General features: G+C 43.8%; 1 protein-coding gene across 1 annotated transcript in view; it reads left to right on the top strand.

The window, feature by feature from the left end:
- The first annotated feature begins 960 nt into the window (after nt 1–960).
- RXRG (retinoid X receptor gamma) overlaps nt 961–22859 on the top strand; it is a 53390-nt gene continuing 31491 nt past the window's right edge. Inside the window, exons 1-2 of the mRNA XM_030572615.1 lie at nt 961–1009; nt 22422–22681. Coding sequence (XP_030428475.1) covers nt 961–1009; nt 22422–22681 — 309 coding nt within the window. The remainder of the gene's footprint in view (nt 1010–22421; nt 22682–22859) is intronic.

Consider the following 22859-nt stretch of genomic DNA (forward strand, 5'->3'; position numbering starts at 1 on the left):
TAATGTCTAGCATTTTGAAACCATTTTGATGGGCACCCAATGGATGGATGGACTGTAGAAACTTTAGTTTACGATACCGTGAGTGTGACCTTTTCCCTGTCACAATTATAATCCTATATATATCAAACTGTTTGAAAATTTTGGAGGAAATGCATTATTCCCCATCCTCTAACCTGTGTGTGCTTGTCTGTCAATCTGTCTGCAGAGTGCAATCTTCTTAAAGCAGGGATTGTTCCTTCCCAAGTGTTTTGAAAGCATCTTCCACACAGCAGGTGCTACTATAAATAAATAATAATAATAGTATCAGAGGGGTAGCTGTGTTAGTCTGGATCTGTAAAAGCAGCAAAGAGTCCTGTGGCACCTTGTAAACTAACAGACATATTGGAGCATGAGCTTTCGTGAGTGAATATTCACCCACGAAAGCTCATGCTCCAATACGTATGTTAGTCTACAAGGTGCCACAGAACTCTTTGCTGCTTTTAATAATAATAGTAGTTACAATAACCTGCATCACATTTTTACTGGTGCAAAAAACCACAACTCCCCAAACAATTTCATTCCCCCTCCCCTTGAATTTCTGACCTATACCGATGCTGTCATACATCGATTGTTCTCTTAGCTGGTAGATTATGCCACCAGGATAGTGCAGTGTGAATTTGCAGGGAGCTGTAACAGCTGAGTGCGAAAGCCCAGCCCTGAGCTGAATCGGAAAGCAGCAGAACAGAATGCCAAATTACAGACGGCAGCTGCTACTGTCTTGAAGATACTATGAAGTCTCTCGTCTGGAGGATCTCTTATAGACTCGAGGAGGCAGCTGCCCTGGCATTGTCAGGGATTCCATGGTATCACAGAGCACTGCCCCAAGCTTGCCAGACTGCGCTGAATATTAAGGATCTTTGAAGTCGGAGGAGAGGCAGTTGTATTAAAAAAAAAAAAAAAGGGATGAACTGAAGATTAAACATGTATGGGAATTATCCTCACTTCATTAAGTTTCCTGCTGGCTTTGGCAGTAAGTATTACACTTGCACTTGCAATCTTAGCCTTCTGGGTTAGCTAGACAGACCGTTCAAATTGCCAGAGTATATGATTGGGAAGTATTAAAGCATTTACCTAGCTTCTAGTTAGCCGTAACCTTACAATGGTCTTTACATGCTTGTGAATGAAACTGTCTTATTATTATGAACCCCATCAACTGCACCACAACTGAACTAGCCTGCCTAGAAATTGTGCATGCTTGGTCCAAGCCAGAGAGGATTTTTTCTCTAAAGTTTGGCATTGGTTGGACAAGACATTTGAAAGATGCATGTACTTATTTGTGTGTTCTGTGAACGGTGGATATTAATCAAAGCAATAGGATAATATCACATAATTGTCTTTCCAATTGGACTTCTTTACCTGTTTGTGTTTTCGGAGGAAAGAATTGATTTTAATACAGCAGTTTTTCCTCAAAAAACCCCATAGAGAACATTCTCTTTCCTGTCCAGCGCAAGTGCCCCCACGCCCTGGACACTGATAAATAATCTGACACATTGACAAATGTAGCAAAATGGGACTTCAAGCGAAGTGAGGCAGGCATCTGCAATGGACTTTGGTTATAATTTGTGATGCACCGTGATATGCCGCATGCCAATGGGAAGCTCTGAGCTGCAGAAATCAGAACTCTTGCAGGGACTATAGGCTTTGAATTTCTTGAGGTTGATCATTTTTGTTACTCTTTGTGTGTGAGCGGAGGAGATGAAGAACAGCTTTCAGCTGTAGCCGCTCAGTTTGGGTGCCAAACATAAGACATAGTGGGCCCAATTCATTTTTTGCCCTGCAGTTGGTGTAGGCGCTTATACCAATGCAGAGTGGGTATAAAATGCTGCTAGATCAGTATATTTGTGTGTTACACCTGCTTTGCATTAGAGTAAATGACCACACGCAGAGCAGAGTAATAATGGATCAGATCCATTGTGACTCAAATTGGGCACTCATGTGTACGTATGAATGAATGCTTTTTGGGGGTATTTTTGTGATACTCACAAAAACCAATGCAGCAGGCATCTCAAATTGGGCATGCGCCCAAAAATATTGGGCACTTTTTGAAGATATTGCCATTAATGGGTTGAATGTACTGATATGTTGCACCATGGATTCTCAGCCTGGCATCTGAGTTTTATAGAGACATTGGGAAGAGGTGTCTGAGTTAAATGGGAGTGGGTCTTGGCTAGATAGAAGGTGGCTACAGGGCCGGGAACCACTGTGTTCCATTATACAAAGCTCTGGAGAGGTTTTCATTTGGCTCTTTCAATATTTATACTTAGCATTTCTCACACTTAAACTTTCCTAGTGACTGCCTAAACAAAATCTGCAATTAAATGACAAAGTGAAAGTGTAGATTGTGTTGTGAACATTTACCATAAGTATGCAAATTATTGCTAATGCAGGGTGATTCTCCAAACATGTACCTTAAGTGTGTAAATGATTCCAAACCATACTTTGAGGGCAACTATGAGGTGTCTATATAGCAACGCATAGCATCGATTTCTCAGCTAGCAGAGTTATATGAGCTAGTGTCAAGGCTGACAAGTTGAAGTACCAAACCTTTTTTGTCTTCTCGAGTCAGCTTACAGCTCCACTGAAGTCAATGGCTCCATATCACTTTACAGTCACTGGTGATGGTGTCCCCTTGTTTTCACACACCCTTAACTTGCCCAAAACATTCTCCTTTCAGTCTGAATTTTTCTATGATTTGGTTTTGGCAGAATGGGGAAATGTGTTTGAAAAATCAGAATAAAATCAATTTCTGAGTTGTGGGAGGGAGGAACCCATACTTTTCTCATTATTAAAAAACACACACATCACACTCTTGTTTTTGAATGGTGACATAGCTAAATAAATGAACAAATGCTGAAGTTTAAAATGGGGTAGGGCCCTACTCCTGAAGTGAGTTCCTCCAGGGCATCGCTTTCTGCTGCCAAGGAGTTTGGGGCAATAGTTGTTAGTGAGGTTTAAATGTGAATGAAATTGTTTGAGGAAGAAGAGAGATATTTTTGCTCCACCCACGAAGATAAATGCAGCTTTTATTATAATGGTGTTTTGCACCCTACCAACAGCTCAATACTTTAGAGAATTTAATTGTGATAGGGAAAAGGTAGCACTAGCATTGTCTGAAACCAGTTTATTTCATCTGTTTGTCCACTTTGAGAGGCGCCTGTTGATTGAGGCACAATAAACTGTGATGCCAACTCAGCAGTGGTTGAAGGATAGAATAGAAATTGTCCTTTATAACACCTTAATTTAACTCAATGGGTTTGACAGCGCTCAATATAATTCTTAATAATTATTAATTTCTTTGTATTCTAGCAGCTCTCACAATGTGTTAGGCACTCTACACTGACATAGAGAGAGACCCACACAAAGATAAATGCTTTTGGGGGCTGGGGATTTAATGGAAAGCTTTATAAGTGACTGCAAATTTACTTCAGAGACTACTCAATGAGCCATGTGTGTTGTTTGACAGCATATTCTCCCTGCCTGTGAGTGGATGGTTGGATAGGAGCCTGGACGGCTGCTGGGACAATTTGTGAATGAGAGACTGTGTCTGACTCTGTGCTGCAAATCCTGAGCACTCAAAAACTATTAGTCAGCTCCGCAGAATCGTGATTGTCTTTAAAATGATGATTTTAAAGAAACAACATTTGGGATTCTATTTATCTAATTTTTTTTTGGAACCTGTGGGGTCCATTTGAGCCATTTTTAAGCTCTTCTCTGCCACTATGAAGATTAGAAACTTTTATTATGAAAGCTGAGATTTTTATGTATTCATGTGACTCCAGGAGTTGGGGCTTTAAGAAACACACCAAATATTGCAAAGCATGATCAAATCGTGAGAGCTGGCAATACTGCTTATTTAAACACACATAGCAAATTCCTCCAAAACCCTGTCTCAGCTTCAAGACCAAGAGGAAGCAATGGCTTTATGTGTGTAGGGGAATCGTAAAAGCTGCAATTTTAGGATCTGTCAGCAATGTTTGTTGTATTCTGCATATTTTGCACACCCTTATGGGAAAGCCCTATGGAATTTAATAGGGAGGAAATCAATAGGGATGTATAGAAATTAAATAGGGCTTTAGGATATATTAGAAAACAATATTCTCTCTCTTCAGTTGTATCACCCAATAGCATTTAGTAGACAATTATATTGCTGCTGTAGGAATCTGTAAGGAAGGACTCCCTGATCTGGTCATCAGCAGAGATCAAACTTTGGCCCTCTAGTTCTTCAGTAAAGACAGCTATCAGCTGAGCTAAGGGACCAAGCTGATTAGTTGGGTCAAGCAGCAAACCGCTGTGGATCAGCCACACGGGGATACAAACACACATGGTCACTGTGTTATATCTGGGCTGCTTTAGTAAGTTGTTGTTGTTGTTTATTAAATTCTATAGGACTTGCACACAGGGGCAGCTCCAGGCACCAGCACACCAAGCGCTTGGCTGGGGCGGCAAGCCACGGGGGGGGCGCTCTGCCAATCGCCGCAAGGGCAGCAGGCAGGTTGCCTTCGGCGGCATGCCTGTGGAGGGTCCGCTGGTCCCATGGCTTCGGCAGACCTCCCGCAGGCGCGCCACCAAATCCGTGGGACCGGGGACCTCCCGCAGGCAAGCTGCCGAAGGCAGCCTGCCTGCCGTGCTTGGGGTGGCAAAATACCTAGAGCCGCCCCTGCTTGCATATAATGGTTAACTCTAAACTTTCCTTTAAATTAAAGGGGAGGGAGCAGTGTCACATGGGAGGTTAATCAATCATGGCCCTTCTTCCCTAACTAATTTGCATGCTTCATTTCCGTTAGTTGTAATGAGTCAGCATGAGAGGGTCTGTGGATGTGTAGGTTCTCACTGGCAAATTGCTCAACCCTCATTGTTGCAGCTTTTTAAAGGTTCTATGGCTGTACCTCTGGCTTTTGGGCTCCATCAGAGGGGAGCCCTGCTCTGAATGGGCTGTTGGGCTGACAGGTGTGGGACCTCCACTGGGCTCTGCTTCCTCTGAAGCATGTGGCCATCAAATGAGGGATAGGGATAATGCCCCACACTTCCCCACTTGTCTACCCTGCGCCTTCACAGCCCTGCTCCTCTGCTCCTCACATCCCTCGTCGTGCCCCCCCCCCCCGCAGTGTCACCACATGGCAGCTTCCTCGCTCCTCTTGGCTCCCCATAGTGCTGCTTTCGGGTACTGGGGGAGCAAGGAGAATGTTATGGGGATGGGGGAAGAATAAAGCAGCTGTGTCGGATGCAGTGGGGAGATGGAATGGGGATGCAGGGATGTATGTGGGCCTAGCGGGTAGAGGGGCTCTGATGGGACACTGGTGTTATGTGAAGTGTTGGCCTAGGGAGTCCGGTGCCTGAGCGCCGATGTCTTTGCATTCTGAGGACTTCTCCAGGAACGTTGTCCCCACCCCTGCATACCATATAGCCTGTTCTCCCCGCAACATACAACCCTCTTCCCCTCTAGACCTCATGCACATTTTTGGTCTCCACCCACTGCCCTTGGCATTGCTACTAGCCCCTTCCTCCTGCCGATATCCCCTACCTGCACCGACACCAGGTGTGAGAAAATATGAAAAAAAACTCACCCTAATTTATTTTTAAGAATTGGTTTAATCTGGGATCAGAAGCACTAAAATGCCTTCCTCATGATTGCAGGGTATCACTACAAGGCAAAAGTCTGGTGGTTTGGGGGCCTTAATTGCCCATTTTCAGACCTTAACATGGTTGGATTTCTTGTGGCTCTGAATTTCCTGGGTTACTAATGCTTATTTTAGGGATAATTCCCACCTCTCTGTAATGTTTTTTTTAACCTGCAGATTACTGATATGTACTCTCACCCTTAATATCACCTGTATTCTATTCACACTAGCAAGGCACACATTTTTAACAATGGTCATCATTAACCAGTGGAACAGCTGACCCAGCAATGTGATGCATTCTTCATCACTAGGAATCTTTAACTCAAGATTTGAGCTCTTTCTAAAAGAGCGGGTTTAGCTCAACCTGGGGCTGATGCAGGAATCACTGGGTGAAATTCTACAGCCTGTGTTATGCAGGATGTCAGACTATATTATCCCCATATTGCCCTTGCTGGCCTGAAATCTCTTAGTCTTAATGTCATTTTTTGCCTACATACATAAGCAAATCAATCACTGTCTTCGAAGGTGAAACGCACTGCAAGTGTGAAATATTATGAATGATTTATCATTAGGTATTTTATTGTGAACGTTTTATGTTTAATAATAAAATAGCCACTTACAAACCACTTGTAATCCAGAGTGAGTTAGCACACCTTCTCCCCAGGCAGCATATGCAATTGTTTGGCCTCCATAAGCAGAGTTTCTTCTGGCTGCGAGTTAATTCATTTATTGTGCATTTCCACTTATTGGGTGTGAAAGGCTAATTGCAAAGTGGCTAAGCAGGAAAAGAAGGTAATCCTGATATATTTAGGGCATGTGTAACTAGGCTATCATGGAAATTATGTACTGCCGTTGTCCTCTCCTGAACTTTTGTTTCACTCTTTGCTAAACCCAGGCAGTTCTGTCCTTTCTGAAAAAAATCCACAGCAACACTAGCAAATTGGGGCTATTGTTATTAAACCCCGAACTTTAGATCTTATTCGTAGCTGCTGGTCACCCTGGGAGTCAATACCATACAACTGCTCAGCGTACAAATCTTTACATTAATACCAAAGACTGAAGGACAATAGTGAGAAAGTCCCATGAGGAGTCAGATTTTCAAAACAACCTGCCAGAAATTTGGACTGTGAAGAGGTGGCTGGATATGTGGATGGACACCTCCATTAATGGCTGATTTCAAGAGGCAGATTGGGCAAGTACATCCAAAGGTAGCTAGTTCAAAAGCTGGCAGGTGGTAGCAATGCAGAGAGAGCTGCAGTGGTCAGAATTGCTGCATCTGCTTCTGTTGGATAGAACCCCACAGAGTCTGTCTAATATACCTCCAGTCTGCCTAGAGTGGCAGGAAAAAGCCAGAAACAGTGTACAGCGTTTACCAATCCCATTTGCAGAAATTGTGCATGCAATCTGCATACGTTATGGAGTAGACGCCTTACTATACAGCCTGCCTCAAATCCATGAGTTCCTGTCTGCCAAAATCTGCCAATACCCATCTCATCTCTCAGTTCCTCAACTCTTCTTCCCTGTCCAGACCCCTCACTCTGGGTCAGCCTCTTTGCAGCTTCTGCTACATCAGCAGCCCTGCCAGATGCTAAGCACTCTCTCCCCTGGGGCCTTTGCGTTGTTTTTCATTGGAATAGGGAGAAGGCGCTGAGGGTCGGCAAGGTGCTGGTTGACTGGCAGGCGAGAGTGGAAATGGGGTTTCAAGAGCTGGCCGCTTCCATGCTAGCCATTGGCTAAAACCCAGCAACACCACCTGGCAGACAGGGGAGTCAGGAAACCAGAGGTGTCTGTCTACCCAGTCACTACCAGCTGTAGGTGAGATGCAGTTGGTCCTCCTGAACCTCCAAGTGATATTGCCCTCAGGAGCAGTGTGTGATGAGTTGAGGGCCTCTATCAGCTGGTTTCAGAGTCTCCTGACCAAGGCTGAGGAGCAAAAGTGGTAACCTCTTTGCTCCCTGCCTGTCCCCTGCCCACCAGGCTATCTACATCTTCCTCAGATCTGCAGGATGCTGCCTCAGCTCTTTCTTGCCTGCCCCTGTCTCTCAGAAGCTTAGCTGCCTGCCTGTGAGATGAGGATGGTGACACTTGCCTACCAAGGGGTTGGGAGGCTGTGTCAATGCTGGTAATGTACGTTGAGATTCTCTGGTAAACTTGCTTTATTCCATGTAGACCCTCGGGCCTTCACCTAGGCCTTCCATTCTTTGCCGGTTTCTTGCTGCGGTCTATACCTTGTCTGTACTTGGGGTGGCATGTAGGGTTCATGTAGCTACATGACATACTGAATGTCAGATTGCATCCAAACTCACTGTGATGTGTAGTTACATGCGGCAGTAAGAGGTTCCGGTAGCCAGGAGGCAGCGGGACGCTATACTGCTAAAAATAGCACAGAGGTGGGCGCTGCTTGGACACGTAGAGAGCTGTGTAGAGTATGTACCCAGGGGTTCAGGCCTGTAGGGCCTTCTGCTCTACTCTACTTGCCTAAGCTGTGCCTCACCATCTATACTGTTCTTTATACCCCTGATATATAGGCATGCCATGTCTGTACCCTACACACCACCATAAGCATAGGCCTACTTGTAGCTTCTTCCCTAGTCATGTTGACAGGTTTCCTTTCTGCTTCTGTTGTATGTTTCCAAGTTGTCCTGGGCCTACCCTGTCACCTCTTGCGCTGGAGAGCCCAGTCCAATGCCTATCTTGTTATGTTATTCGGTTCTTTACTCCAGGTGTATCCTCGCCACCACCTTTGTCTTTCCATAATTTCCTGGCCTATCAATTGGTTTTGTCCTCCTCCAAAACCCTTAATCTGTGATCTTTTTTATGGCCAGTGGATATGGAGGATTTGTCTAAGGCAGCTGTTTGTGAAAACTTGCAGTTCAGGTAGTAAAGGTGCTGGGGGAGATGTGAAATCCTTCCTAACCATTGCAGGAGCCAAGACATGACATTTGATTACCCTAATTTCTCTAAACCAAAGATACTGTGGGGCCATTCTTCTCTAAATGGGAATAACCCACACAGAGGAGAGGAGGTGTTCCAATTTATGGCATGTTTTTGAACTCTGTTTGGGGAGGGACAGATTTCCCTGCCTCAGGGGAGTAGTGAGGGTTGACTTGGTTGATGCTCTGGGGTTTCACTATGGAATCACTGAAGCCCAGCTGAAACCCAGAAGAAACCTCTCCATTGTTGAGCTTGGTAACAAAACAGTTTTTTTCTATGTTAGCGGCTCTTATCACAATGATTCCTGCAATATCGTGGGAATTTGCCTTATTTGCAAACAACGCCTCAAAGAATCATCAGCCACGTGGGTCGCTCCATTAACGGTCCTGCTGCAACATGTGCTCCTAGATACAAGGTGTCATTTCATGTGATAAGGATGTTCCATGGACTCATCCATTCTTGCTGTATAGGCTGGGAGGATCTGAAAAGGTTTTTAAATGTACACATTTTTATTTGTTAAAAGGATACATGTGATAAAGAATACGTCTCCAAGGAGTGCTGCAGTGGCTGTCTCATTTGCCGCTGATGCTCATTGGCATATTCGCTCGCAGATAAGAACTATTTGGCTTTGCCACAAAGTCCCCTTTATAAGTACTCATCTAGCTTGGCCTGCAGCCATGCCGCCTCAGGCTGAAATCTTGTCAGCTCTCTCAAGTTAAATAGGGTTAGTCTAGGTCAGTCTTTGACTAGGAAATCTCCCAAGAAAACCCAGGCGCTGCAAGCAGTGGTATTGCAAATGATTCAGTAGGGAGCATTGTGGTGCTGGAGGTGCACATGCCAATAAATTCTCTAAAAAAACCCAATGCTTTAACATGGGATTTCCATAGCATATACTCCAGTGGCCATAGATATACGTTCAAATGCTACAGCCACAGGAAAGATTCTCTTGTACCTTGTGTGCTAGAGGGTTGTGGTGTTTGGAACAGAAGGACAAGAATTCTCTGATCTCTGCAGCTCGCGGTGGTAGTGGTGGCCACACATTTGTAATGGAATGGTGGAGGCCTCTTGTGACTAGCAGGCCAGGACATAACAAGAAGCAGTGGCCAGACAGATTCAGATTGGAAATAAGGTGCAATGGAGTAATTAACCATTCAAATGATTTACCCAGGGATGTGGTAGACTCATGAGCACATGTGAAAGCCTTTAAATCAAGACTTGAGTTCTTTCTAGAAAAGATGCACCTGCCCAACCAGAAGCGACAGGCCTGATGCAGGAATTGCTAAGTGAAGTTCTCTGGCCTGTTTTCTGGAGGAGGTCTCACTAGATGATCAGAGCGGTCCCCTCTGGTCTTAAAATCTCTGAGTTCCACTCTTTTGTGTGGGAAATTGCTGCCTCCAACACAGTGCAATGGTATCCAAAGGGACACTCGACCTTGATTGGCTACAAGCGTTGTTTTGCTTTTATTCTCTGAGGATGTGGTTGCTAAGGAATTCCACCTAGGCCCCATTGAAGTCAATGCCCAAATCCCCATTGACTTCCAAAGGGAGCCCCTGCAGAATAGGGGTGGAGGATGTGCATAGCACACGTCCTCTGAAAACCACCAAGGGCAGTGCTCAAAATGTCAGCTCAGGTTCATGTCCCACAGGATGTCACCTTGAGCCACACAGTTACTGGCACAACAGACTGCCTGCAAAGCCTCTGGCTTCAAGAGAGTCCAGTCCTGATGTCATGAGCATTTCAGTCATCTAGGTGCATCAGTTCAGCTTGTGCCGACTTGGAGTTACAATCTTTACCCTTTGACTTTTCCAGTATTGCTTCCCCAAAAGGGCAGTGGGTGCCATGCACAGGCTGAGATCAGTCCCCAATTGGGATAAAATTTGGGAACAATATGAGCCACAGTTTGTGCCCCTGGTGCAAGCAATAAATAAATAGAAGAACCAGGTGATTTTGTAAACAGCTGATTTGGGGAAAGGGTTGTTTCTTGGGAACCCTCTGCTAAAATTACCCCAAACTTGGTCTGCAATTCCTACTCTGCATCAACATGAGGCACAGCAGATTTCAAGACAATCCCAGTAAGAATGTGGACTTCAAAGTGCTTGGAACGGGTGACCTTTACAAAAAGCGATGCTCAACCTGAACTTCAACACAGCTGGCACAGCGCTATAATTCACAGGCGGGCTCAGCCTCCTACATTTTTCTGGGACAAAGCCCAAATGTGTTACTGCTGCCTGCAGGATTCCTGAATTTTATTCTCCACCCACTTCAGCCAATGAATAAAAGGCAGCTACTGTATAGCGTCAGGGAGAGGAGACTTTTGGGATTGAGAAAACCAGGGAAGGAAGAGACAGGCCAGGAAATCCTTGATTTGCTGATCATTCTGACTGGCTGCATGGCTGCTCTTGTGGTATAGCCTGAGTCACAGCTGGAGATGCCATGTCTGCACTGCTGACTTGAGTGACACTAGCACAAATCCAGCTATTCGTGATGGGAGGCACATGCTCAGCTGTAGTATAGACACCCTTAGTGTGCTGGAGAGACATGGCTGACCAGGGCAGCTTCTGTGATGCTGCAGAGTGGATCTGAATTTTAGAGTGAGAATGGGCTGGAGGGGACCAGGTCTTTTCAATGGGACAGTGCAGATCTGAACCTGGAGAAAGGAACACAATGGGAAATGAGAGGAACGCTGGGCCTGAGCAGAGGAAGATGGCAAAAGACAGGGGCAACTCAGCAAATACAGTTAGCATGGTTTGAGCTGGGAAACCCAGCAGAGAAGGAGTTGGCAACACATAAGAGCTGCTGTGAGCTCGTCTATATTCTTGTCACAACAGTGCACCATATTTTACTTTTAATGGTGCCAAAGGAGAATGCAGATATTGCCACAACTCAAACAGGCACGACCACCTGGCGAAACTGTCTTCCTTTCCTCAAGCTTATTTTATTTTTTCTTCTGATCATTGTATGATCTACTCAGATTTCCAGGGTGTGTGTGAAAGAAGATGCTATAACATCACTTTTCCCCTGCGATGGTCATCTGTCATGGGAAGTATGCATTATTTACTGAATAGTAGAGCTGATGCATAGAGATTGATGCTTCCCTTAGTCCTGTAGGGTTGTGTAGAAAACAATAACCTTTCTATAGGATTATTTGAAAACCATCCTGTAGAATTTAATAGAGAGTTTTCTCTCTTCTGTAGAATTTTGTTGGATGGCTATACAAACATATAGAAAATGTCTTGTTTTCTGTTCATTTCTATGGATGAAGTCGTGGCCATTCTGAGGCCAGTGGCAAAACTCCTCTTGGAGTGCCATTAGCTTTCAGAGTCCTTTCAACAGAACTGTATCACATTTTGATAGCACCCTATTGGTTTTATTCTGGTTATTTTTTCTACAAGACTTTCCCATAAGGGTGGATGTCTGTCAAGCAGTAGACTCAGTGGAAGGTTCCCACACTTCCTGCATCTGAGAAGCTCCCTCTTCTTGTTTTGACCTTCCCACTGTGTTCATCTGTGCACACCTCCAAGGATTTTCTTAGTACTTTCTGGTCCTCTGAGAATCAAGACCTGCTGTAAATATTTTCTAGTTATATGGTGGGCAAGGCACAGTTGTCTTGGGAAGCAAAGTCTTGGATCTCTTTCTCCATAGAAATTAACTGTTTCCAAGATATATAGTCTCATAAAAGCAAGCTACAAATGATTTTTTAAAAAGAGCTTGTGCCCCTTTTGCTTCATTGTGATGCATAAAGAAAGCCCAAAAGGATCCTTAGAAATATCAGGACTGGCAAATCTGGTCATCCCTAGACCTACTGGTGGACTTCTAGAGAGTCTCAGAGATGTTTCTTATGGACGTTTACACCTTAATTGAAGGGCCAGTCGAATCTTTAACACACTCATCCTTTCTCCCAAGAGTATATTAGGTATTGGAATTAAATAGACATTAGCAAATGCAAACTTGACAACAACAGCGTAACTAAAAAAGTCTTGTTTCTCTGGTCAAGTGCTGAGCTTTCGGTGATTTGTCACTTGTAGTGCTGTAATTTCCCTAGTTTCTCATTTATTATAGACTCCTGGGTAGAGAAGACATACCATCCCCCACTCACACACTGGCATGCACTTATATCAAGACCCTCACACTTATATGTACTTTTGAATCCCTGAGCACACATATGCATATGCCCATGTATTTGACTGAATCTGTCTCCTTTAGCAGCTTCACTCCTGTGAAGGTCCCTGGGAAGCAATCCCCATTTACGTTTCTGGTCCCTAGACAACAACAAGGATTAGAATTTACAAACTCAGTGGCTGGGAGAGAGGCATCTGATATTTTTACACATGTCAAGAAGCAGGCAGGTGTGCAAACCTGGCCAGTTTAATTGGTTCTAACTCAGGTCCCTGCATTAGATGCTTGTTTTGGTGCATGGTGCTTTTGATATTTGTGTGAGTGAGCGTGCACGTGTGACTGCCTTCTGCTGGGTGGAACGTGGTTTGTGAATAAGGGCTGCTCTTTTAGCTCACTGAGTTTGGACACCTTTGCTTTAGGGCTTTGTCCATATGGAGGATTAGTCATCTGTGTAGCACACCTATGTTGCGGCAAACTCCCAGCGTAGAGTGCACTGGTACAAATTGTGATCTGCACTGGTGCAGCCTAAATCATGTTCAAACGGTTTACATGGGTGCCCCAGCACCACACCAATAGCTAAACCCGCCCCCTCCCCTCTGACAAAACCTGAGAATCAAAGCTTTTTGTCCTTTTCTTGTCTCTCAGTAGCTGGCTGGTAAAGGTGGTACCATAGATCATGATGGCCTTAAGCTGTAATGTTATTAAAATGTTTAAAATGAAGTATTTATTGGCTTTCCTGTCAGGTATTTTTCTGCCAATAGGGCAGATCTTATCCATCGCTAATCTCCTCCCCTAACCCCTATCTTTTTGCTGTAGCAATGTATTTAATCGACACATGAATTTCAAAACCAACTGTTGCTGTCTGAGATAGAGAAATGTGCTGTGATTTCCAAGACAGGTGAAGTACTCACTCAGCGTCTCCCTTTAACTTCAGCATTTAAACATTTGATCAATGACTGAAAATAAATGAACAAACAGACCCAGTCCTGGATCTGGAATTTATTGAAACTGCATTTATAAAGGGCTAAATACTTTTATGCTCGCACTAATCACATTTGTAGTTATCCATGCTCAGACAGGGTCATCAGACTGCATGCTGCAGTGTCAGCTAATCTCTGCAGGAGATGGGAAGAAATTTTGTGCACTATTGCACTGTTGGCTAGGAGGCTGGCTCTCCTTCATAGGTATCAGCCACTGCAAGAGGCAGGATACCAGACTATCTGTGCTCTCTTCCAGCATGGCAATACCTGGCTATGTTCCTGCCGAGTATTCAGACGCTAAAGAGTTAACGTCATTGTATTGCTCTTGTAACTTGTTTCCAGCCATTCCTGAGCTAATAAATGCTACAGAAGGATAAGGGCTCAGTTCATCTTTTTCTGATGCTGGTGTGAATCAGGAGGCACCCCACTGAAGTCAGAGGAGTTACACCAGCGTGAAACCAACATGCGCCAGGGAAAATCAGGCCTCATGTTTGGTGCATGGCTGCAAAGCTAATCTGGAGTCCAGTAAATATGAAAATTGAGCCAGGCTTTCCTATAGGCAGGTGAGAGCTGGAGCAGGTAGATCTGAGCTCTTTCCCCTCCCTGAAACTGCAGTGGGGCTGGGATTCTTGTTTTGCTCAGCCAATGGCCTGCCCTTCCCCTTCACACTGATACATTGCAGTCGGGCAGAATTTCCAGGATTCACTTGTCATGTTTCATTACCTGACGGACAGACTCTGGGACCATGTTAGCCTGCTTTAAATGTCATGTGTACCAAAGTCGTCGGGAAAGGCTGAGATTTCAATCCCTCCAGGCTGCTGCTGGTGCAGAGATTTTTTTCCCCTGGATTTAGTGTCCATTCACATCCACAATAACATCACAGTCTCTACAGAAAGTCTTCTTCTTGCTGGGCCACTTGACTCTCCTCATCCCCTCTAGGCTGACATTTTCTCCTTGTCAACTGAAGGATAAGAATAATTTTGCTGTCCCTCTGTGGAGCTGTTTCAAGTGTCAGGGCCTTGTTAAATCAGGGATGTGTAGCCTGAGTGTAATTTGCTAGCGTAGTTTGTTTTATTTACGCTACATACACCTGTCTTGGAAGAGAGGTGGTCGCAGACTGCACACAAGCCATCCCCTCATTCAGGATTCTCACCCAAACCCCAGTGCTCAGGTCCCAAGAAAGAAATCTGCACCAAAAAATGACTCTAGTGAGAGAGGTTTTCTCCCCTGACAGTGCTATCTGCCCCAGCCCAGCAGATCGCTCCTTCACACTGCTGTTTTCAATCAATGCACAGTTGTGTTTCCATGGATGGGAGAGACTTGGACATAAACGGAAAGCCAGTGGTGTTTTGCAGTAGTAGCAACCACCAGTTCTCTCTTAGATATGTCCACCTGAACGATTGCCTCTTTATTTAGATCATGTTACGCCAGTATTTGCCTGTATTGGCAATCTGTTTTTTCATTTGGGTCAAGGTAATGTCTTGCTGGGTGTCTGATTGAAACACTGACACTTTCAGAAGGAGATTTTAGTGGTGACAAAACTCCTGCAAAGTGCGATGTGAATGTGGAGAGGTAAAATTAACATCCTTGACGTCTTATCTAGCTCTATACGATTCCCTGGTGGCCTCCTCTTAGTGATTGCTGCTATCTCTGCAGGGTTGGGCTTGATAGCCACTGCTGTGTCACATGACCAACATTTATCCTCAGTTGCTCTGCTGATGCATTTGGCTGGATCTCACTTGACCCCCTTTTCTCTCGTTCTCTGAAGCCAGTCACCTATATGGGTGCTCACTTATACACACACGAACAGAGACATTTAATGGCATGCAGTATTGCCAGCCCAAAAGTCATGAGTTAGTCCCCCAAAATCATGCTATTTTTAAAACTTTTTTTTTTTAAATTTGCCTTCTGGATTTTGAATTTTTAGGGTTCATGTTTTCAAGCTTTTCTCTATAGTCAGAAGAGCTAGAAAGTTACTTTTTTAAGCAGTGCAAGCGGAGATTCTCACATATTAACATGACTCCATGATCTGGAATTTAAAAAACAACCCACAAATGTTGTAATAATTTTTTGGTCTTTCATGAAAGCTGACATTCCCCCATACCCACAGAACTCTGGGAGACTTCCAAAAAAAGTGACACCCTTGATAAATTTGCAAAAGATGGGAATGCTGTCTGCAGAATATCTCATGACCACAGATGCACAGTGGGGTCTATGCTGCTGTTATGCTTTTCCGCCAATAAGCGTTACAAAAAGCACATGCTTGAAAAGGTGCACAAAGTACTGGGGGCAGTTCTTCCCTTTAGTCACTCCGCAGCATTTCCTCTGCCATGGTTCTCAACACCAATGCATGTCATCACCAGTGGCTGTAGCCCACAGAGTTCAGTGTGTCTTTAGTCCATTTTCTTTTTGAAGCACGGCTTAGGATGAAAGAATACTGAAAGATGAGCAGGTAAATCCATACTGCCCTTTGGTAGAGGTGGTCTAAATGGTTTTTGTTTTTAATTTTTGTGTTCTTTTTTTTAAATATTTCCATTTCACTGGGTTCAAAAACTAAAATAAAAATGCTATAAAAACAGTTACTGAAATGCTTATAAATGTTTCTTTTTTATTTTCTGAAAACCAGTTTTTTTGAAAAATGCAAAATTTCAATAACATTTTGGATAAAAATTGTTGCAGAAAATTTTAGAGGAGACCAAAAAATTTAGACAATATTAACAATTTGTTCACAATTTTTATTCTTTGGGTGGAAAAAACAGCCTTTTTCTATAAAAATTCAGCCCATTTACTTTGAACAAGGGCAGCCAGCTCTACATGTGGAGTATTAACTGTGGCTAGCAGTGAGCTTTCTTTGTCCTGTTTTATCTGCTGTCTGGCACCCAGGATGCATCAGTCAATTTTGTTACCTTATCAAATGTAATCCTGTTGCTTGACAGCTCTGTTCCAGTCTTGTGGATTTAGGCACTGTCACAGTTGTAATGTGCATGGTTTCTGCATGACCACCAGGAAATTTATCCCCTTGGTAGGGTCATCTAACGTGACAATTACCCCTAAATTTTCCATCTTCAATTTCTTCAGCCAATAGACTGAGGTCCACTTTAATCTAGTTTGCCCCAGGAATCCTCCGTGATACATGAAATACATATTTGTATTCAGTCTTCTGTCTTAGCAGGCGTTAGCAACATTGGACCTGGGATCTTCCCCATTGTCATTATCAGTTTGATCCGTGTCAGATCTGGGCATGCCTAGAGGCTAGAACTGTGGCAGTGCATCTGTGTTTGCAGTGTAGGATGTTAGATATTTTGTCACCTCACTGTCTTCACACCTGGCACATTCCATGGCTTACTTACCTAACAAAACAATTTATGGGTGGGTGTTGTGAAGGATGTTCAGAGCTTTACTGTGTATAAACTGATTTGTTAATTTTTTTGACGAAAGGGAGGAAGGTTGGTCTTGAGGTTAAGGCACTGGACTGGCATTCTGGAGGCCTGGATTCAATTCATGGCTTTCCTAGAGCCTTCCTATTTGACCTTGGGGCTCATCTACGTAGGGAAATGGACTGGAATAAGCTATGATAGAAGAGATGCTTGTATGACCACTCTGTTCCAGGATAGAAGTGATTTTATTCCAAAATAATTACTCCCATTTGGAAGCACACTAATTATTTTGGAATAAAGTGACTTTTATTCAGAAATAGAGAGTCCACAAAGGGAGCTATTCCAGAGTAGCTGTTCCAGTCAGTTTCCCTATGTGGACAAGCCATTAGTCATTTAATCTTCCTGTGCCTCAGTTTGTTATATATGCACAAGGAACAGTAATACTTCCCTAGCTGACAGGAACGATGTTAAGATACATTCACTGGTGTTTGCAAGGGGTTCAGATACTGCAATGATGGTGGCTGTGTAAGTATCTGGATAGACAGATAGATTTCATGATTTTATCAGACCAAGATACTCTTTTCCTATAGCAGTGAGACTCTCAATGCTTTTAACACACATTAATGAATTAAGCCTCCCAATAACCCTGTAAGGCACAGGTAAGCATTATTGTCCTCATTTGCCAGCTGGGGATAACAAGGCCCAGAGAGGTGAAATGAGCTTGCCCAAGGTCATAGACTCATAGACTCTAGGACTGGAAGGGACCTCGAGAGGTCATTGAGTCCAGTCCCCTGCCCTCATGGCAAGACCAAATACTGTCTAGACCATCCCTAATAGACATTTATCTAACCTACTCTTAAATATCTCCACAGATAGAGATTCCACAACCTCCCTAGGCAATTGATTCCAGTGTTTAACTACCCTGACAGTTAGGAACTTTTTCCTAATGTCCAACCTAAATCTCCCTTGCTGCAGTTTAAGCCCATTGCTTCTTGTTCTATCATTGGAGGCTAAGGTGAACAAGTTTTCTCCCTCCTCCTGATGACACCCTTTTAGATACCTGAAAACTGCTATCATGTCCCCTCTCAGTCTTCTCTTTTCCAAACTAAACAAACCCAATTGTTTCAGCCTTCCTTCATAGGTCATGTTCTCAAGACCTTTAATCATTCTCGTTGCTCTTCTCTGGACCCTCTCCAATTTCTCCACATCTTTCTTGAAATGCGGTGCCCAGAACTGGAAACAATACTCCAGTTGAGGCCTAACCAGTGCAGAGTAAAGCGGAAGAATGACTTCTCGTGTCTTGTTTACAACACACCTGTTAATGCATCCCAGAATCACATTTGCTTTTTTTGCAACAGTATCACACTGTTGACTCATATTGAGCTTGTGGTCTACTATGACCCCTCGATCTCTTTCTGCCATACTCCTTCCTAGACAGTCTCTTCCCATTCTGTATGTGTGAAACTGATTGTTCCTTCCTAAGTGGAGCACTTTGCATTTATCTTTATTGAACTTCATCCTGTTTACCTCAGACCATTTCTCCAATTTATCCAGATCATTTTGAATTTTGACCCTGTCCTCCAAAGCAGTTGCAATCCCTCCCAGTTTGGTATCATCTGCAAACTTAATAAACATACTTTCTATGCCAACATCTAAATCGTTGATGAAGATATTGAACAGAGCCGGTCCCAAAACCCAGATTCTGGGTGTGGGCTTGCAAAGACTGTAACTTGCAATTTCCACTTACTGATATCCAGGCTGGGGATGGCATCCAATGTGAAAGATGCCTACATTGGATGGCATCCAATGTGAAAGGTCACACAGGAAATCTGTAGCAAGGCTTGGGACTGAACTCTTGTTTCACAATGTGTGGTCATTTCTCTTCACTGCATGAGCAACCTTAGATTTGCTGTCTGATTTTCCATCTTTAATGTTTTCTGATCTAGCTGGCCCATCTGTGATCTGTGTTACCTACCATTAACCTTTCAGTGGAGTGGTATTTCTTCTGTTGGTTTTCTCAAAGCAGAACTCTCATGCCTAGAGTATTCCACTGAGTGGAGAGATGAGGGTGCATAGGGGAAAGGTCGTCACAACTGATTTTCCATGGCTGCCATTGTGGTTCTCAGCTGGGGTCTGTGTACCCCGGTGGTACGCAGAGGTCTTCCACGGGGTGCATCAGCTCATCTAGATATTTGCCTAGTTTTACAACAGGCTACATAAAAAGCACTAGCGAAGTCAGTATTAAACTAAAATTTCATACAATGACTTGTTTATGCTACTTTATATACTATACACCAAAATGTAAGTACAACATTTATATTCCGGGTGATTTATTTTATAATTATATGGTAAAAATGAGAGAGTCAGCAATTTGTCAGTACTAGCGTGCTCTGACACTTTTGTATTTTTATGTCTGATTTTGTCAACAAGTTGTTTTCAAGTGAGTTGAAAATTGGGGTATGCAAGACAAATCAGCCTCCTGAAAGGGGTGCAGTAGTCTGGAAAGGTTGAGAGCCACTGGCTTAGAGCATGACTGTTGGTTTCTGTTGGCTTTGCAGGCAAGGCAGCTTTTCTTCTTTTAACGTTGCTGCAAAGTTGGTTATGTGACAGTGTTTGTTATTTTACCTGAAGTAACAATCAAATCTGATTCAGAGGGAAGCTGCACAATAAAGATGGGAAAAGGTCAGCTTCCTGAATAACATTAAAGACATTTGTCAGAGTCAAGGAGGACTGGATTTTGCTGTTATCAACCCATTTCAGATTTAATTCTGCACAGGGAGGGGAAAAGGTCTTTGTCAATTCTTACTTTTGCTTTTTGGATCAATTTTCCCAGTGGGAAAGGAACACATACCAAAAGGATACAATGACAACCGCAGAAGCCTTCAAGGCAAAGAGAGGTGATCTTGATTAATAGGTAGAGCAAAGGCATGAAAAGCAGGATTTCTGTGTTCTCATCTGAGCTCTGCTACCAAAGTCCTTTGTGACCTTAAGGGAGACACTTCACTTGTTTCTTCCTCAGTATCCCCAGCGGGGGATATAGTGATTCTTCAGCTGGAAGAGAAATTATAAGGAAAATGTCCTGTTCCCTAATGGTTTCCAAGTAAGAACACTTTCCCCTCAGGAGACAGGCCCTTGACTGTTATCTAACTCAATCAGCCTCTTCAAAACATGGCACACTTTCTAAAAATGTTCAGCTCAGAGAGATCCATGTATTGTTTTTTGTGTTGTTCAGTTGGATTTAGAGGAACACAGCTGACTTGTTCTAGTTTTAAATGCAGCAAAATGAAGGTACTTTTCAGACTCTGTTTCTCGGTATTGTAAATGCAGTAACTTGAAATCTTACCCAGAATCCATTGCACTGATTTAGCTTGAGATGTCAACCAAAGAGCTTTTATCAGTACCACATTCATTCAACCGAAGAGGATAATGATATATAATTTGCAAACTGGCATGAGTTTTCAGTTCCAGCTTTTTTGGCACTGATTATCTTAGCATATCTTCCAACATGATAATCAAAGCAAAGGTTGTAATAAGAGTCTGAAATAACTCTTGAAACTGGAGCATTTTGATACCAAACTAAATGGACAAATGACCCAAACAGTATCATGGGAGGCAAGATACGGACTAGATGGGTCAAGGTTCTGATCTATATGGCAGGAGGTGAGATACCAGTGATCTGATGTGGAATTGCAGCGGGAAGGATGCTGATTAGAAGGATCAACAATCTGCTCTTGGTTGAGGAGGGGTGAAATGCAAGACTGGATGAGTCAATGGTATGGACTGGTATGGCAGGAGGCCAGACGAGGTACCAGCAAAATGCTCCAATGGTCTCAACCAGTGCAGCTCCTCCTTCCTTTCTGTATACACTGTCGTGGGTGTGTGATGCTGGCAGACCAGGTGCCAGTTCATGCATAGGCCTCATTAAACACTGACAAATACATAGCTGGAAACCAGTCTGGCTCACCTGTGTGTTAGCATTTTTAAAATGGGCATTGGCTTTATAGAAATGTGTTTAGTGTTTGGACTTTCTGAATGGTTTGTGAGTTGCTGCCTGCATTAATCTCACTTGGAATATCTGTATCCCAAGCTCTAAGGTATTATTTTAAGTGTTTTGTTCTGTAACTACAAAAGTGTTTGCTTTGAAACTGCAAACCCCTCCAGTCAGGAGAGAAGCCTTACCAAGTGTGAGATACTAGCTTACCACAAGAAGTGTCGCCTCCTGCCCAGCAAAATAAGGCCCACAGACATCAGACAAGTCATCCTGGAACAGTGGACAAAAGACTTTGTTGATTGCTCTGCCAACACCCAAGAAGTGGAGACGTGCACAAACCCTTATCCCATCAGCTTGACCTCTGAGGGAAGGGGATAAAAATCCCTGGCAAGAAAAATTACGTCCCTTTCTGCTGTTTGGACTCTGAGGGGCAAAGATTCCTAACATAAGCAAAGACCCCTGTGCACCTTGGACTTCTAGGGAGAGGGCAGGACTTCTAAGGAGAAGCAAGGATCCCCAGCTGTGCAGCTGGAGTCAGCTCTAAAGAACATAGAGAGCTTGCTCATTACAGCAGCTTCTATCACTGTTTGAAACCTAAGACCGTAACTCATTTGTGAGTATATTTTTACTTGCTTTAACCTTGTAAATAATTGTCTTGTTTCTTTTCTTCAGGCAAGTCGACACTAGAAATTTACAGCTGCAGCTGCATTGCTGTAGCACATCTGATGAAGACACTCTAAGCCGACGGGAGAGAGCTCTCCCATTGGCTTAATAACGCCACCTCTGCAAGAGGTGGTAGCTATGTTGGCGGGAGAAGCTCTCCCACCGACTTAGCACTGTCTACACGGGCTCTTAGGTTGGTATGACTACATGGCTCAGGGGTGGATTATTCACCCGCCTGAGTGATGCAGTAATACTGAAGTAATTTTGTAGTGTAGACCAGAGTTTAGTTAATAAATCTTCAGCTAGCTTACTATTGGACTGGCTACAAGTATTGTCTTTGAGATCTGAAGTAAATTGACCCAGGGTAAGTGACTGATCCTGAATATTTTTGTGATTTTTGGTGTAAGGGTCCATCTGTGACAAAGGCAGGCTCACCTGGGTGACAAGGCAGATCGGCGTACCCAAGGGGACTGTCTGTGACTCCGTTGTAAAGGCTGTTAGAGTGCTTGAGGAGTTTACCCTTGATACCTTGTTGGTAAAATCGAAATGAAGAACTCACAACCAATTTGGGGTTTGTGGCCAGGTTTGTAGCAGTCTGCCCTGAGGTTGGCACTCACGCTCATGAGCCACTCCGACAGGAGAAGATATTGGTCTGTTTTCCCTTCCCTCTCCCTTTACTAAGGCTTTTCTCCTGTGCTTTCAGATTCCCCCGTTCACACCAGTTCTACATCGGTGAGCTCATCATCAAACTTTTCCCCAGGAAATTTAGTGGATGGCCATCCCAGCTACCAGGAGGCTCCAGTGACTGCTTCGAGGACTCTTGCGTCTCCAATGAACACAATAGGATCACCTGCAAATGCGCTAGGCTCGCCATACAAAGTAATTGCTTCATCCATTGGATCTCATTCTGTTTCCCTGTCTTCAGCTCCTGGCATGAATTTTGTGGCGCACACCAGCCCTCAGGTGGGTACCAGTGACTCTGTCCATTTGCTACAGCTCATTATATTTCTGGGATGAATGACCGAGTTTGAACACTTAGTTTTCAGCGGTGCATGTTTAGCCATTTACAAGGATCTGACCTAAGAGGCCCTCTGATTGTTCCTAAATAACTCCCATTAATATGGACAGAGAGAATAGGCCC

The sequence above is a fragment of the Gopherus evgoodei genome, chromosome 8 (assembly GCF_007399415.2).
Source record: "Gopherus evgoodei ecotype Sinaloan lineage chromosome 8, rGopEvg1_v1.p, whole genome shotgun sequence".
Lineage (NCBI taxonomy): Eukaryota > Metazoa > Chordata > Testudines > Testudinidae > Gopherus > Gopherus evgoodei.